The sequence below is a fragment of the Diabrotica virgifera genome, chromosome 5 (assembly GCF_917563875.1).
Source record: "Diabrotica virgifera virgifera chromosome 5, PGI_DIABVI_V3a".
In the NCBI taxonomy this organism is placed as follows: domain Eukaryota; kingdom Metazoa; phylum Arthropoda; class Insecta; order Coleoptera; family Chrysomelidae; genus Diabrotica; species Diabrotica virgifera.
Genome location: NC_065447.1, coordinates 89040616 through 89059546, shown reverse-complemented (window position 1 = coordinate 89059546; position 18931 = coordinate 89040616). Strand labels below are relative to the sequence as shown.

At 34.1% G+C, this 18931-nt stretch overlaps 1 protein-coding gene across 1 annotated transcript in view; it reads left to right on the top strand.

Moving 5' to 3' along the window:
* The window catches only part of LOC114326856 (uncharacterized), a 63894-nt gene extending 57895 nt beyond the window's left edge, over window positions 1-5999 (top strand). Inside the window, exon 9 of the mRNA XM_050651484.1 lies at window positions 5836-5999. Coding sequence (XP_050507441.1) covers window positions 5836-5945 — 110 coding nt within the window. The 3' untranslated portion in view covers window positions 5946-5999. The remainder of the gene's footprint in view (window positions 1-5835) is intronic.
* The last annotated feature ends 12932 nt before the right edge of the window (window positions 6000-18931 follow it).

Below are 18931 nucleotides of genomic sequence, written 5' to 3'. Positions count from 1 at the left end.
GGATATATTTTTCGATAAAATATTTACTTTCTGAGTTATTTGCGAAAAACCGTCTGAAAACGTAGTTTTTTTTTGTCGAAAAATCAACATTTTCAATGGAAAATAACTCGAAAAGTATTAACTTACGTAAAAAACTCTATAGAACAAAAGTTGCTTAAAATCAGTAAATTTATCCATTTCCGGTCTGATCTTGAAGGTATGTTTTTTCACCCCCGAGAAGGGTGACTGTCACCCCCCAAGTAAAAGCAACCAACGGCACAATTTCAACTTTGAAGTGGAGGGTGTGTAGAACCTAAATCCAAATTTTCATGCAATTTGGAGTTGCCCCTGAAAATTACACGGTATCGCCGAATTTCCCGTTCATTTACTTGGCTACAAACTACTTTTGTGGATCCACAGCGCCACATACGTCGATTTAATGGATTTACGCGGCCAAAATTATTTTACAGCATATTTCTACTAAAACTGGTACAAATCAAAGAAGTTTTTTAAAAATTAACTTATATTTTTCATAAAAAGAATCAAAATTTAAAATGAATAGGTACAAAATATGCAGGTTTTTACTTATACCTCAGTCGGTATCTGACATATCGGGCTCAGTATTTGGGGTCACCCGGTAGGTAACAGCATTCGAAATGTTTCAGAACAAAATGAGCCTGGTTTGATCCTTTTCTGTACACGTTTTTTGCTGCTTAAAATAGTTAATAATGGGTCAGAAGTTAAAAGAAGTTTAATTTCCTGTACGCGTCTCTGTATTTCCTTGCACTAGCTGGGGTCTCTGAGATCTCTTTTGATATTTTTGAAGCATTCCTTTTTTCACGAGCCTGTAATGTCTGTGCTGCATGAACGATAACTTCACCATCAAGCAAAGAACGTTTTTCTGTTTTTCTCCTTTTTGTCCTTTCACTGGAGTGCTCAAATAATTTAGAAAGCCGACTTGGTTCCATTTATTTGTTTTCTACCAGTTTTAAATGTTCCGTCCAACCAATCTTTATTTGCTTGTAGAAATACAGCATATTTTCGTGAGTCTAACCATCACCACCGTTTTAAAATTTCGAAATATGTGTTTTAAAATGATTAAGTTATCAGATATAACAGTTCAATAAGTGAATTTCCAAATATTTTAATTTGTCCTCTAGATTAGGAAAATCTTGTAGCTCCATTTGATCGCAAATATATTTACGGAGTACTATGTTTAGGTCAGAGCACTCACCAGATGTAGCTAAAACAAAATAAATCGTAACTTATTATAATTAAATCAAATAAGTAGGTACTTTTATTTTTATGACGTCATCCTATATAGCAAAATTAAAAACCTGTATTTCGGGATCCGCAGCTAAATTGTACGCCATTGAGTAGCCAAAGGACATCGCACACATCTTATGGAAAATATAATGTCACTCAAATTCAATAAAATTTATACCAATAGATTCGTTTTAAATTAACGATCAAATCTTATCATTGTGTCAACTCTCTATTTTCAAAAATAAGAGCAGAAATTGATATAAATAAATCTGAAATCAAATGGGTAGGTACATAAGATAGAGAGAGAAAAAATATTTTAAAATACCCAGATTTTCGGTACTCCATAAATCAGCGGATTAGTTTCACTAATCCGCTTAGGTCCAGCGGGATTTAAGCTGTTATGAATATCACTCAGAGCAATAATGATTGTAAACTAACATTTTATGGACTCCAAAAATGTGATTTCGATAAACTTTAATTGCAATTTGCGCCGTAATTAATCATAATTAAGAGTTGGCGCAATGATAAGAATTGATCGTTATATTAAAACGAATCTAATCGTATAAATTTTATTGAATATTTTCCATAAGATGTGTGCGATGTCCTTTATGTAGTATGCTATAAAATAAATAGTATTGCTCGATCGGAGGCGATAATATAACTAAATGTCTTATAACTTATAAACATAAAAATGAAACAGAAACGTCACTATAAAATGGCTTGTTTTTGACTTTCTAAAAATAATATAAAATAACAGTAAACTTTCTATAAATATTGCAACAAATATTCATTCTTACCTGAATTATTCGATTCCATCACAATCACTTTGAAAAATAAGGTGAATATTACAAAATGTCACAATTTTTAAAAATTTGACTAATAAGCTAAGAGAACAAAAATTCACTAACAGCTACGTGCGCGCGCTTTCGCACGTGCATAAGTGCGCGGTGAATAGTTCTGGAGCGGGGATAGTAAGTTTTTATTAAGACAAACCATAATGTGTCTCTAGGATGTGTTTTGAATTTTTAACGTCACTTTTGAAATTTGACTTTTGGCCGGCTAATTATTTAAAATCAACGTGCTGCAGCGCGGTCCGTCTGGTGTTGCCCTTAAGGTCCACGAAACATTCTAATAATTTCCCTTGCGCTTGCCTCATTATAAATATAGCGTCGGTGCATGATCCTCTCGGCCTAAAATCGTGTTCTTTTGCTAGTGCTATGATTTCATTCAGTTTATTTGTTATCACTTTTGTTGTTAATTTTAGTGTTACTTACTTACTTACTTACTCCGTGGCGTTACAACCCTTCCTGGGTTTTAGCCGACTCGACAACATGCCTCTACTGTTTTCTGTCTTGAGCAACCTCCATCCAATTCTCGACGCCCATTGCTCTTAGGTCTCTTGCTATATTATCTCGCCACCGGAGTCGAGGGCGTCCGCGTGGTCTCCTTCCAGTTAGGACTTCCTCCCACACCAGTCTTACTGTTCTTTGCAGTGGCGGCTCGCGACCTCAGTATGCGGGTAGGCTACACATATACTTCGGGTAGGCGACAAAAAATATCCTACAATTTGCAATACATTTTGAGCCGTCTTGCAATACTAAATGTAATCTATGAGCGCAACAATGTGTAAAAATTGCTTTTGGAGCATCTACTTTAATTTTTGATTGTAATCCGTTTAAAGAGCCAGCCATTACACTTGCACCATCGTAAAATTGAGCAATTTATTTATTTTTGTAATCATATGGCTCAAGCACGTTTTAAATTAAACTATATAGAGCGTCTGTAGATCTATTCTCGCTAACATCAAAAAACCCTAAAAATCTTTCTGTTACCTGACCAACTTTTTTAACAAAACGGATTCTTAAAGTACCGCTATACCAGTAGTATCGTCCGCTAGTATAGAAAAAAATTGACTTCCATTAATTTCTGTTGAAATTTCATTTTTTACGTAATCGGCAAGGCAATCTATTAAATCATTTTGTATTGTTTTTGACAAACCCGTGAACACCCCTTCTATTTTTTAACATGATCCTGGATTTCCTGATCGCGTTTAACTACTAAATTAAAAATTTCTTTAAAATTACCCATGTTTGAAGAATTATGGCTCTCATCACGACCGCGAAATGCAGGTTCTTGTTTTACTAACAGAATTGTAACATCAATTTCTTCAACTTCTTCAATCTTTTTCAACTTCTTCATTATATATCTTATTAGATAGAGAAATTTGTCCAGCTAAAGCACTGTCAATAGTTTGTTTATTTTTTTCTAACCGTTTTAAACCTAAGCAATTGTTTAAATGTTCTTTCGAAGATTCATGTTTTTTTTACACTAGCTGATACATTTTTCAAATCTGAATATCCCTGACTCACCCAAACATTTTGCTTCAAATTTGAGAGCAACAGACAAGGCCAACAGAAAAGTGAATTTTTAAAATAACTTCCGCTTAGCCATTTATGATTTTCATACCATATTGTTTTAAACGATCTCGAAAATGGTCGATTGTCTTTTGTCTTATCTGTGGATAAAATTGTTAAATTTGGTAAAGGCCGGCCCATTGAAATAATTTCTGACCTTTCTTGATTTTGGCGCCTTGAATAAGGCGTCTCGATCAAACTGCATATTACATCGTTTAAAATATTCATATTCGATAACTAAAGTTTTTCCACCAATAAAACTAACACACCTACGTTTCAACAACGTCAAATATTACTTATTTTATTTTTGTATCAAATAATAATTTACTCTTCGAATAAATCGATAAGTTAACAATTAACCTCGCTTTAAATTTTTAATTATCTATAAATTATAATAACACTTCTATCTATATCTATAAAATATAATGGACTACTGACAAATAACTATTCACAGATTTATTTGTCGTTAGTGAATTATTACTAAATTAATATAAAATTAAAATGCCCTTCAATAGACCGATCTCAAATTTACCTGTTTATTATACAGTTTTCATAAACAAATTTAATTTGTCCTACCTAGTTTTATTCAATACTTAACCTACTAATAACAGCCAAAATCAAAAAACAAAATTATTTAAAACAGTTTCACAAGACACAAGAGAAGCAACTGATAAAATTTTGTAGGTCCGGCTATAAGACTCTGTGCCTATGCGCCCTTTCAAAATCGTAGAATACGCGAGACCTGCAGCAGGCCTGCTCGCGTAAACAGAGAGAGATCGCACGTTAATTCGGTGTTGGCGTCGTTCTATTTCAGGCTACGTTTTCAAGTGCCTAACCCAGGAAGAATATAGAATCTTATACAGTACTACTGATACTACAAGGAGCGTACAATAATTATAACTACGGAGAAAATTTTTTGGATATTTTTACAAATAATTTGGATAATTTTTGCTATTTTATTGTAGGTATTGTGTCAAAATTTATAAATTCCAATTTTGAAATAAGTAATTTATATTAATAATTTATATTATTATACTACATTTGAAGAGGGTAGGCGGCGCCTACCTTGCCTACCCCGACGGGCCGCCCCTGGTTCTTTGGTCAGAATGTCTTCTGAGGTGTCCTGCCCATTGGAGTCTTCTGGACTTTATTTCTTTTATGATGTTGGCGTCTGGGTAAAGTTCTTCGAGCTCTTTGTTAGTTCTTATCCTATATTGTCCTGATGCTTCATCCAGCACAGGACCAAAGATCTTCCTTAGGATTTTTCTTTCCCAAACACATAGTCTCTCTTCGTTTGCCTTTGTTATCGTCCACGTTTCGCTTCCATACATCACAACGGGTCGTATGATTGTTTTATAGACCTGTATCTTCGTACGTCTTGTTAGTTGTTTCGATTTTATAAGGTTTTGGAGGGCAAAAAGACATCTGTTACCGGCCTAAATCCTGTTGTTTATTTCTTGTGATCCGTTATTGTCTTCAGTTATTGTTGTTCCAAGATATTTGAATTCTCTAACGCGCTCAAAGTTAAAGTCATCGATGGTGATGTTCTGACCGATTCTGTCTCTGCTTTGGTTATTGCGGCTCATATACATATATTTCGTCTTGTTTTCGTTGATTTGGAGCCCCATCTTCAAGCACAATTTTAGTGTTGTATTTAATCAATTATGTAATTTGACTGTAATTCTCCGGCTCCGATTTGTCTCCTTTTTTGAAAAGTATTATTGGGATGTCTGATCTCCATTCTTGTGGTGTTCTGTTTTGCTGTCCATAATTCTACGCATTAATTCTAAAGATATAATGCGTAGATATAATACACAAGATGTCTCATTAAAACTGACAAAATCGTTAGAGATTTCCGGCTATACGGGAAGTGATTGCGAACTGTAAATATTTTAGACGTGTAGATCAATCATATTTGTGCGGAAGTGGAAACTTTTGGATACAAATTTTTAGGCACGTTCTAATATACAGCATATGCGTGTATCCTGTTGTCGAAAATTTTCTTTTTATGTTAATCCCTCTCTCCTTAATGGTTCAAACTTTACAAGTTGTATAAGAACCCTACTTAATCAATTAACATTTATCACACTATTTGTTACAGTACTTACTAAAAGTGTACAAGAAAATTGAGAAAGTTAATTAACATTGATAGTAAACTGATCGTTTTTATTTGTAGGAGACACTGTTGAAGGAACCATAAGTTGTAAAAGGCTACCGAAAAACGTGCGAGGACTATCAGTAATTATAACAATCGGATCGAACAAGTATCAATATATTATGGATTAAGATTTATAACTTTGTATGTTTTTTAAGTTTTGTATTATACAAAATATTTATTAAGACGTTTTATTAATTATTTCTGAAAAAGGACAAGACAAATTAATACATATTGTATTTACAAAGATTTTCTAATTCACATCTAAATAAGCGTATACGTTGCTTTATGGTCTAATAACTTTCGTATTTTTTTTATAGAAATCAACTACATGGGTTTGAAATTATTTGCTGGCCCAAATAGTAATGTTCAAGAAAATTAAAGAATCACTAGAAGAACGACTAGAAGTCGTTCTTCTTATCATATCTTCTTCTTCTTCTTCTTCTTCTTTTATATAGGCAGTACTGCCTGTTTTTCTTCAACGGTGCCTTTCATTCTGCCCCTAAGTTGTCATTCCATCTTTTCCTTGGGCGTCCTATACTTCTCCTGCTTAACGGTGACTTGTCCCTGGCTATTCTTACTATCCTTTATTCAGACATCCTACTTATGTGCTCATTCCACTCTTATTTTCTGTTCTTTACCCAGGTATTTATGTTGTCTACCCCACATATGCGTCTGATTTCCTCACTTCTTACCCTATCCTGTAGTCCTTTTCCAGCAATCCTTCTTAAGATCTTCATTTCGTTGGTCTCCAGATGTGTTCGTGTTTTGCTTGTATCTGGTCTTGTTTCGGCCGTGTAAGTCATAACTGGCCTAATAACTGACTTATATATTCGGGCCTTTGTTTCCAATCTTAGGTGTTTGTTTTTCCAAATTGTGTCGTTTAGGCATCCGGCCGTTCTACTGGCTTTAATTATTTGGTCTTTTACCTCTTCTTCGATGTCGGCTGATAGATTAATTTCCAGGTATTTGAAAGTCATTACTTGTTGTATAATTTGATTGTCTAACTCCAATTTGCATCTTATTGGTTCTTTGGCAATTACTAAGCTTTTTGTTTTTTGGGCTGATATAACATATCCAATTGGTAAATAGTGCTAAAAATCTAAGATCGTAATGGAAAAGGGACTGATGTTCACATTCCACGTAAAAGCCACCATACAAAGAGTAAACGCTGTCTAAGCGAAGATAAGAAATTTAACAGAAAGAAGAAGAAAGTTAGCCTTCAAATATAAAACAAATTTGATAAATAGCATCCTACTATATGGGCAGACTATTTTCGATCTCTGTTTGCTAAAGATAACGATAACGAACCACCAACACCTGAAGTGACAACAAACGAAGAAATAAATATTGAAGAAGCAGAGGCAACGGAAGCATTAAGGAAATTAAAAAATAGAAAATCACCAGGAGAGGACAGAATATCGAATGAACTCCTAAAGTATGGAGGACAAGACCTGACCAAACAATTATTAAAACTAATCCAAAAAATAATAGAACAAAACAGAATACCACAAGAATGGAGATCAAGCATCCTAATACCTCTCTTCAAAAAGGGAGAAAAATCGGACCCGGAGAATTACAGGGGAATTAATTTATTAAACACAACACTAAAATTAACGACCAAAGTAATAACAAAGAAACTGAATAAAATTATAACATTAGCAGAAGAACAACAAGGTTTTAGGTCGGGAAGATCATGCACCGACGCTATATTTATAATGAGGCAGATTCAAGAAAAATCGTTAGAATACAACAAACCGGCATACTTATGTTTCGTGGACCTTAAGAAGGCATTTGACAGGGTAAAATTAAAGGACGTTATACATTTATTGTACGCAAGAGAGGTACCTCTAGGAATAATTAAAACGATCGAAAATATCTACCAGAACAACACAATAAAAGTAAAAGTAGATGAAGAACTAACTGACCCAATTGAAGCTGGTAATGGGATAAGACAGGGAGATTCCCTAAGTCCTCTGTTCAACCTGATCATGGACGAAATAATAAAAAAAGTAAGAACAAAAAAAGGATACCAAATGGGAGAAAAACAAGTTAAAATAATCTGCTATGCAGACGACGTCATACTAATCTCTCAAAGTAAAAATGATTTACAACGTATGCTGCACGAATTTAATATAACCGCTAGAAAAATTTAACATGTTAATTTCCCCAAAAAAGACTAAATGCCTGGTTATAACAGCAGATTTAATAAGGTATAAATTAGAGCTGGATGGTTAAATAATAGAACAAGTCGTGGAGTTTAAATATCTAGGCATCACACTATGCAGTTACGGAAAGCTCGAAACAGAAGTGGAAGATCAGGTGAATAAAGCAAACAGAGCCGCAGGTTGCCTGAATAAAACAATATGGAGAAATAAAAACATCGGAAAAGAAGTGAAAGGCAGAATTTACAAAACAGTCATCAGACCAATAATGACATACGCGGCAGAAACACGACCTGATACAGAAAGGACAAAAAGAATGCTATAAACGCTGCTATAAACGATGGTAAGACGCTGTGGGATACAGCTAGAAGTGCAGATATACGAAGGAGATGCAAGGTGGACAACATTAATTACTGGGTGAAAAGCAGAAGAGTAGAATGGAACGACCACATAAGCCGAATGACAACAAATAGAGTAGTAAGGACGGCGAGAGACGGTTCCCCAATAGGAAGACCACGAAAACGATGGAATGACAACTTACTGGAGGCACATTGAAAAACAGACAGAGTAATGTCTATAGAATAGAATAGAATAGAATAGAAATATGCTTTATTGTCACTGAAAATTATACAATTTTATGGACAAAGCTTAACATAGAGTCACGAAAAAGATATACATAACAATAACAAATACAATTTTATAAAATTAGATAAATCGTCAATAAAAAAATATAAACAAGTTAAAAAAGTGAAGTAAAAAAAAACAAAAACCAATATATTGCAAAATTACTATAAATTGCAAAATTGAACATACAACATAATATAATAAAACACAAACAAAGGAACTAATAAGTTTAAGCTGCTGTGTGTGACACCCAAATATAGATAAATACACTTTAGTTACTTGTACATTACTGTGATTTCTTAGTTAGTCATTAAGAAACTCTTCTACTGAATAATATGGTCTTTTAGATAAATGAGCTTTTGTCATTTTACGGAACTTGAGAAAGGATGTTGCAGATTTGAGTTGTAAAGGGAGATGGTTGTATAGTTTTTTTGCGGAATATAGTATAGATTATCCGACTATAGAATATAACTATATAAAAAGAAGAAGAAGCATCCTACTATCCATACTGAAACATGCATCTCTCGGATACGGACACACCGCCAAAACCAACACGAAGAAAATCCATTAGAGAAGCCTAAGATAAGCACTAAACCTACCTCTATACATGACACGTGTTTAGAGATGCGAATCAAATCAGGATACTAGAGATCATGAAAGAAAAGGCACGTGTGAAATTGAAGAGCTAGATATCGTCCAAACCACATTCTAACAGTTATTAGAAGGGTAAGACGTTTAATTGACAATTGACAACTAGATGTTCGTAGGCTTTGGTATTTCTTGCCGCTAGACGTTGTTTTTTATTACAATTTCTCAAATTATTTGGTGAATCGCATCCAAAAATTCAGGTACGTACAAAATATTTGTATTTTTGATTAAATGTTTGTAGGTTTTGGTATTTCTTGCCGCTAGACAATAGCAAGCTGAAAATTTGTTAATAGCTTAAGGGTGTCTAGTCGGATAAACTTTGATATATGGGAACACTGGAACAGGGGCAGTTTAAATCGTGGAACAGGTTAAAAATTTGGAACGGTCAGACCACGAAAACGGCACATTTATTTGGTCCGACAGAATAGACTTAAACTCTCCGAACAGAGATTAAACTTTCATGCAAAAATCAGACTGCTATTTATCACCTGTCATAATTCCTGTCATTTGAAATATTCGACATGTTCCAGTCATTAAAACGCCCATTTGGTGATAAATAGCAGTCTGATTTTTGCATGAGAGTTTTTTCTCTGTTCAGAGAGTTTAAGTCTGTTCTGTCGGATAAAATACATGTGCCGTTTTCGTGGTCTGACCGTTACACATTTTTAACCTGTTCCACAATTAGAACTTCCCCTGTTCCAATGTTCCCATATATCAAAGTTTGTCCGACTAGACACCCTTAAACTATTAACAAATTTTCAGCTTGCTATTAATCAACTTTTTTTTCATACGCGGGATCCAAACCTAGTTGTTCTGCATCACAATTTCTCAAATTATTTGGTGAATCGGATCCAAAAATTCAGGTAAGTATAAAGTATTTGTATTTTTGACATACCCATTTATTATTTGGGCAAACAAACTAAATAAAGTATGCGGCAAAATAAACAGTACTAAAATGAACATTGAAGTGTTTACGATTATTTATATATCCAATACATTATATAGCCTTGCAAAAATTATTCACGACGACGCACGTTCCCGATAAAACAGATGATGTTAAAGATGCCCTCTGGCCATTGGCGGATCTGTGGGGAGGGAAAATGAGGAAATTTACCCCCCTAACACAGTCCAAAATTAAAGAAAAAAAAATGGTTCAAACATAAAAATATATTAGCTGACATGAAACTGAAACCACAGGAAGACAAATTCAACTCAATAATGTTCCAGTTAGGAAAATTAGGGGAAAATGAAAAATTAGGGGAACTTAATGCCTATAAGTTATTTATGTCTTTTATGTATAGTCGATTCGCTAATTTGAGACACAACTGTCTACACTACAATCACAATAAAGATGCAATAGAAATAAACAAGCACGAGGAGCACTCCCTAATCATAATTTGGGAGTGCTCCTCGAACTTGGTTTGTTTATTTCTAAATAGTTCATTTTTATTGTGATTGTATTGTAGACAGTTGTGTCTCAGATCAGCGAATCGACTATAATCTGAGTTTATCTTTTTTATGTCTTTTGGTTGGTTTTTCATTGGAAGTTCCCCCTAAGGCAAATTTCCCCTCCCAAGGCCAGTTTCTAGATCCCCCACTGCCTCTGGCACGACAAAATCTTTAATTCTAGTCCGCAATCCCGAAATGACAGACGGTGGATTTGTCCGACTCCTTCAGCATTCCCCATATGTACGCATCTGGTAGCGTTAGTTCTGGTGAGTGGCAACTCGCAAATGATCGCGCAGTATTCGAATAGACTTCCTGGCAGTGTGACAGGTTGTCCCGTCCGCGAATTTACAAAACCTATACCATTTCAGTCACGGCAGCGACTGAATTCGAGTAGGGTTTGTATGCAGACTATTAGTTACATATCCTATGGTATTTCGGTCCAGAAATTAACTGTATTGGTGTAGGATTTGCAAACGAAATTTTTGGTTATTATTGAGCAAATGTCTATACTGTTTCAGTCATGTAAGTAAAACTAATCAAATATTTACTAAGTGGATTTATTATTATGCATATCATAAAATTTAGATATGTTTTGAAAATTATAATGAATAATGCATATTTGGATAATATGTATTAAAAATTAAAAACAAATGAATAATTACTAATGTAAGAATATATACAGTATGTCCCTGTAAGTTGGAACCATATGAAAAAATTTTTTATTATTGATTTTACGCAAAAAAGATATTCTTCATAAAAAGTTCTGAATGGTCTAAAATCGAAGATGCAATTGATATTAAGTTTTATTAATAGTATACGAGAAATGTCAAAAAATATGAATTTCTGTTAAGAGTAAAGTAGGTATCTTTACACAGAGAGGGGCTAAATTTAGGAATAAATTAATTTTCTCTAAAATGGACGATTTGGGAGAAAAATCCCGAAACAGTTAGATTTTTATTTTTAAATTACAATTTTTTGGCATATATTTCATACTAGTGACGTCATCTATCTAAGCGTGATGACGTAATCGATGATTTTGTTAAATGGGAATAGGGGTCATGTGGCACCTCATTTAAAAGGATGTTCAATTCTATATTCAGTAATATATACAATATCAATATTTATACAGGGTGACCAAAAAAATAATTCTTTAATTAAATTAATTGACGCAAAAAGAAGAATGTATGTAATTTATTTAACTCAAAATACATTTTATTGCTATCAATAAATAGAAAAAATGTTTATTTCACAAATAAACATTTTTTCTTGCTTAAATTAAATCACAAACAGCCTCCCACGTACATACCTCTTGGCAGTTTGAACATTTAATTTAAGCCAAAAACCAATGTTTATTTGCCAAATAAACAGTTTTTTCTATTTTCTGACAGCGATAGAAAGTATTTTGATTTAAATAAATTGCATACATTCTTCTTTTTTCGTCATTTAATATAATTCAAAAATTGCTTTTTTGGCCACCCTGTATAAATAATGATATTTGTGTTTATATTACTGAATAGAGAATTGAACACTTTTTCAAATGAGGTGCCACACGACCCATATTCCCATTTAAAAAAAATCATCGATTACGTCATCACGCTCAGATGGACGACGTCACTATTATGAAATATATGCCAAAAAATTATAATTTAAAAATAAAAATCGACCTGTTTCGGTATTTTTCTCTTAAGTCGTCCATTTTAGAGAAAATGAATTTATTCCATAATTTAGTCCCTCTCTGTATAAAGATACGTTACTCTTGAAATAAATTCATATTTTTTGACATCTCTCATATACTATTAATAAAACTTAATATCAAATGATTGCATCTTCGGTTTTAGACCATGCAGAACTTTTTATGAAGAATATCTTTTTTTCGTAAAGTAAATAATAAAAGTTTTCCATATAGTTCCAACTTACAGGTTATATATTCGTACATTAGTAATTATTAATTTGTTTTTAATTTTTAATATTATCCAAATATGTATTATTCATTTTAATTTTCAAAACATATCTAAATTTTATGATATAATAATAAATCCACTTAGTAAATATTTGATTAGTTTTACTTACATGACTGAAACAGTATAGACATTTGCTAAATAATAACCAAAAATTTCGTTTGCAAATCCTACACCAATACAGTTAATTTCTGGACCGAAATACCATAGGATATGTAACTAATATTCTGCATACAAACCCTACTCGAATTCAGTCGCTGCCGTGACTGAAATGGTATAGGTTTTGTAAATTCGCGTCCCGTCCTGTTGAAACCGTTGTTGATTTTAACCTTGGACCGTTTTCGTGACCTTTTCCGTATGAACGAAAATAGCACTCCATCATAAAATTTTTTTCTGCAAAACTGAGAACCATTCTGAAGCACCTAACATTATCACGACATTCACATACGTTATAACGAAGTTCGGAAACCATTCAGTACGTTTCGGCCTTCGGCGCCTGACATACAAATATGAGAAATAAGAATTTCAGTACTGTTTATTTTGCCGCATACCGTAGGTACATCATAATTTGTTGAAACACGTTTCTAAAATATACTAATTTTTGTATTTGAAATTGGTGAGAAAAATATTTCCCGTGTCAAAATCCATTAGCAAAACGCGAAAAGTGGTATGTCACAAACATTAAAATTGCTGTTATAGGAGCGTCGAATAATATATCGCTTTTACTATTTCGACTACTTTAAATATTACTTCCGGTTAGAACTCTAAAACCGGAAGTTCTAGGTCAAATTTCTCACCTTTAATACCATCCTTGGGTTATAAGCTTTCATTCAATACCTCATTTGTCTTTCTATCTGGCTAATGACGGATGAGTTGTAGTTACAAAATCTCTGAGACAGACAAACATGGATAATTCAGGGTTTTATTACATTCTTTTAAAATGGGTGAAAGTAGTAAGAAGGGTCGGTGTACTTCCCTGAAATTAGCGACTTAGTGTATCCCAGGTGAAAGTACACACACGGGCAAAATTAAAGGAACACTTTAAAAATAGGGGATGTTTGATGTCTCGAATCTCCTAAATCAGTTGTCCGATTTGAGTGATTTTTTTAGTATGTTGTAGCCTTATTATTTAAGAATATCGGTGTAATAATATTGTTGCTAGACATGTAAATATTTTTTTTATACCGGGTGTACTAATCAGACTGTTTTTTCCTTAAAGTTTGGAACACCCTGTGGAATATTCTAGCCTAAATAAAATATTGAAATTAAAACTCAATTGCAGCCTTAGGCCTTCTTAACATTTTCTTTTCTGATTCATTTGCTCAGGTTGGATATTAAAAAAGTTAGGTATTTTAACAACTAGCCATGTTCTTCATCAATACAAGTTGTTTTTAAATAAGTGCGACAAACTTTAAGGGGCAATTCTGCATGAAGAAATAATGACAGTTTACTTGATAAACATATTATGTCCGCAAATGCTTCGTTTCCGAGATACGGGATGTTGAATTTTTTCTTGCAAACTGATGATTTATTTATTGCTCTAAAACCGGTTGAGATATGCAAATGAAATTTGGTAATTTTTAAAAGGTAGTTATTGCGCATTTTTTGGCATACAATTAAGAATTTTATATTTACCATTGACGTGCATATGGGTATAAACATTTTAGATATATCCCGTATACACGCTAATGGTCAATATAAAATTCTTAATTATATGTCAAAAAATTCGAAATAACTACCTCTTAAAACCCACCAAATTTCATTTGCATATCTCAACCGGTTTTAGAGCAATAAATAAATCGTCAGTTTGCAAGAAAAAAATCAACATCCCGTATCTCGCAAACGAAGCATTTGCGGAGATATGTTTATAAAGTAAACTGTCATTATTTTTTATGCAGAATTACCCTTTAAAGTTTGTCGCACTTATTTAGAATCACCCTGTATTGATGAAGAACGTGGCTGGTTGTTAAAGTACCTACTTAACTTTTTTATTATCCAACATAAACAAATGAATAAAAAAAGAAAATGTTAAGAAAGCTTAAGGCTACAATAAAGTTTTAATTTCAATATTTTATATAAGCTAGAATATTCCACAGGGTGTTCCGAACTTAAACGAAAAAACACAGTATGATTGTTACACCCGGTATAAAATGACATTTACCTGTCTAGCAACAATATTATTACATTAATATGCATTCTTAAATAATAAAGCTACAACATACCAAAAAATCATTCAAATCGGACAACTGGTTTAGGAGATTCGAGACATCAAACATGTCCCATTTTTAAGGTATTCCTTTAATTTTGCCGGTGTGTGTATAAGGAACGAAATAATCTTGAATAAATAAATATTTAATGACTAATTTTGTGAAAATTTAGAACATTAGTCCACTCATTGGTAAGATCGTCAATGAATATTTTTACAAGAGGTTAGAATTGCATATATGAATTGGCCAGCTTCGAGTTCCTATCTCAATTCAGTCTAATACATGTGAGACTCAGTGGGAAGTCAGACAAAAGCAGCAATATATTCACAGCTTGTTTTTGGTCCTTTTCTAATCTAATAAATGTGAGACACACTGGGAAGATAGACAGAAGCGGCATTATACGAGTATTCATAGCTTGTTTAATTTTGGGTCCTTCTTCTTCTTCTTCTTCTTCTTCTTCTTCTTCTTCTTCTTCTTCTTCTTCTTATTCTTCTTCTTCTTCTTCTTGTTGTTCTTGTTGTTCTTCAGCCTGATTGCATCCACTCCTAGACAAAGGTTCTCCACACGAGTGCTCCTTTCTTCTTGTTTTGTGCTATTTTCCTCCTGCTTCGAATGTCCTCATTTCGTATATGTTCCCTCAGAGATACTCCTAACATAGCCCGTTCGATCGCCCTCTGTGCCGTTCTCAATCTATTGACTGATAACTCTGTAAGTGTCATGGTCTCCATTCCGTAGATCATAACTGGTAGAATACAACTGTTGAATACCCTTTTCTTAAGATTTATCTTTTTGTTTTTAAACACATCATTGAGTCATCCTACTGTTGTCCAAGTCATTCGGATTCTTCTAGTTATCTCTGCCGTTTGATTCTGTTTGCCTAGTTTGATCGTGTGACGTGTGTGCTCTGCGACACTGTCGATCTCACTTCCATCTAAGTCGATTGCGATATTTTGATTTGTCATCACTTTTGTTTTATTTAAATTCATTTTTAAACCGATTTTCTCAGGTTCTTGTTTAAGCTCCTTTAGCAAGTAGATTAGTTGCTCTGTATTGTTGCTTATGAGTACTATGTCATCGGCAAATCTTAGATGACTTAAAAATCTGCTATCAATTTTTATTCCGTGTTGTTCCCAACTTAATTTCTTGAACACATCTTCTAATGCGAGAGTTAATACTTTTGGAGAGATAGTGTCTCCCTGTTTAACTCCTCTCTCGTTCTTATTTTCCTTGTTGTTAGATCTTCTGATACATTTATTTGCATAGTTGCATTGTCGTAAGTATATGTATTTTAGGAATATTCTATATCTGGAATCAATCTTTGCGTTACTCATTCTTTCTAATGCGGCCCAGAGTTCTATGGAATCGAATGGCTTATAATACTGTAATGCATTATTGTAATCCACAAATGCCAAATGAAGAGGTTCTTTGTACTCGTTACACTTTTTCGAAATTTTACGTTACACGAATAAGTGTCATGAAATCATTAATAACATCAGATACGCAGATGACACCGCCATAATGGTAGAGAGTCTAGAAGACCTTCAAACCCTGTTATACGCTGTAAACAACGAATTCATTGCAAAGGGCTTAACAATCAATGCAAAGAAAACAAAATGGATGGTGGTCGGAAAAATTAATATCGAAGACTCAGTACTAAAATTGGATAACAAAATCCTGGAAAGGGTGGAACACTTTAGATATCTGGGTAGCTGGATTGACTGCAGGGTTGAAAGTGATGAGGAAATTTCGACCAGAGTAGAACTTATACGAAAAGCTTTATTAGCTGGCGTTCTGTATTGTGCAGTAATGCTTTCCATAATAATGAAAAGACCTTCTCCAAACGCAATAAAAACTTATACTGAAATGATGGCATCTCCTGAGGGTAAAATGTTCCGGAACTAAAATGAGCCTCCGTTCGGATCTCCGGGTGAGGACTATCTCAGGGGGAACACCATTACAGGTTAGAAAAATCAGGATAGGGTCTTGGAATCTTGGTAGTCTTGCAGGTAAGAGTCTGGAGTTAGTGGATGCGCTCAAACGAATAAGAGTCCAAATTGCTTGCATTCAAGAAACTAGGTGGAAAGGACAAAGGGCGAAAGAACTAGGTGATGATATAAATTGTGGTATGTAGGGAGTAGTAACACTAGAAATGGAGTTGGTATAATTGCTGATAGTGAAATGAAAGATAACGTAGTAGATGTTGTAAGAACGAGTGATAGAATGATGTCAGTGAAATTTGTAATTGATAAAGAGGTATTGAATGTTGTGTGTGTGTATGCTCCTCAAACAGGTCTGGGTGAGAATGAAAGAAGAGCTTTCTATGACCAATTAGGAGACGTACTGAGTGATATTCCAGCAGAGGAGAAAGTTATAATAGGAGGTGATTTCAATGCACATGTGGGCCAAGCCAAGACAGGATATGAAACAATACATGGGGGATTAGGCTTTGGAACTAGAAATGAAGCTGGAGATGACATGCTAGAATTAGCAACAGCATTGGATATGGCGATTGTTAACACATTCTTTAAAAAGAGAGAAACTCAACTTATTACCTACAAAAGAGGACAAAATCAATCCCAAATAGACTACTTCATGATAAGGAAAGAAGACATACGTGAATGCAAGGACTGCAAGGTAATAATTAGTGAGACAGTAAGCCAACAACATAAGCTGCTTGTTCTGGACATCGAAGTAAAAAGTGAAACTAAACAAAAATATCGGAGAGGACCACAAAAATTCAAGTGGTGGATGCTAAAAGATGAGAAGGAAGGTCTATTCAGGGAAAGAATAGTAGAAAAAATATGTTGGAACATGAGGGGAAGCCCTAACACAATTTGGAGAAAAATGGCCAATATTATTAGAGAGACGGCTATTGAAATACTTGGGAAAACGTCAGGAAAGAAGTTTGAGGATAAAGATACATGGTGGTGGTCAAATGAAGTACAAGGAAAAATAAAAGAGAAGGGAAAATTATATAAAAAGTGGCAAGAAACCAGATCGGGCATAGATCTTCAAAACTATATGGTCGCCAAAAAGGAAGCGAAAGTAGTAGTAGCAAAAGCTAAAGCAGAAGCGTATTCAAACCTATACGATCAACTTGATACCAGGGAAGGCGAAGCAAAGATATATAAAATAGCCAAACAGAGAGCAAAGAAAGCAAGAGATTTTAATCAGATTAGATGTATCCGAGATGAAAATAATAAAATACTAATTCACGAAAAGGATGTCAAAAAGAGATGGAGAAAGTATTTTGACAGTTTATTAAATGAAGAATTTGACAGACAGCCTGTGAAGTTAACGGAGACAGTAACAGCAATGGTTACCAGAATAACAAACGAGGAAGTGGCTCAAGCGCTTCAAAAAATAAAGAAAGGAAAAGCAGTCGGACCAGATGATATTCCTGTGGAAGTATGGAGAGCATTGGGAGAGACAGGAATAAGTTGGCTAGCAGGTCTATTTAATAGAATTATGGAAGTTGGACAAATGCCAGACGAATGGAGAAACAGTATACTAGTACATGTCTACAAAAACAAGGGAGACATACAACAATGCACAAACTACAGGGCTATAAAACTACTTAGCCACACCATGAAAATATGGGAGAGAGTAATTGTTAGACGGATACGTGGAGAAACCGAAATATTCGATAATCAATTTGGATTTATGCAGGGCAGATCAACAACAGATACAATTTTCATTGTAAGGCAACTGATGGAAAAATACAGGAATAAAGAGACCAACGCTCATATGGTATTCATTGATCTTGAGAAAGCATATGCTAGAGTTCCTCGAGAGATTCTGTGGTGGGCACTCAATAAGAAAGGAGTCCCTGGCGAATATGTAAAGATTGTGAGAGATATGTAGGAGGGAGTAACGACTAGTGTTAGGACAGGTGTGGGAGAGACTGACAAATTTCAGGTGAAAGTAGGATTGCACCAAGGCTCGGTGCTTAGTCCTTATTTATTCTCATTAGTTTTGGACCAGATAACAGCGAAACTACAGGGTAGTATTCCATGGTGCCTAATGTATGCTGATGATGTAGTGTTAATAGGAAATAGTGAAAGAG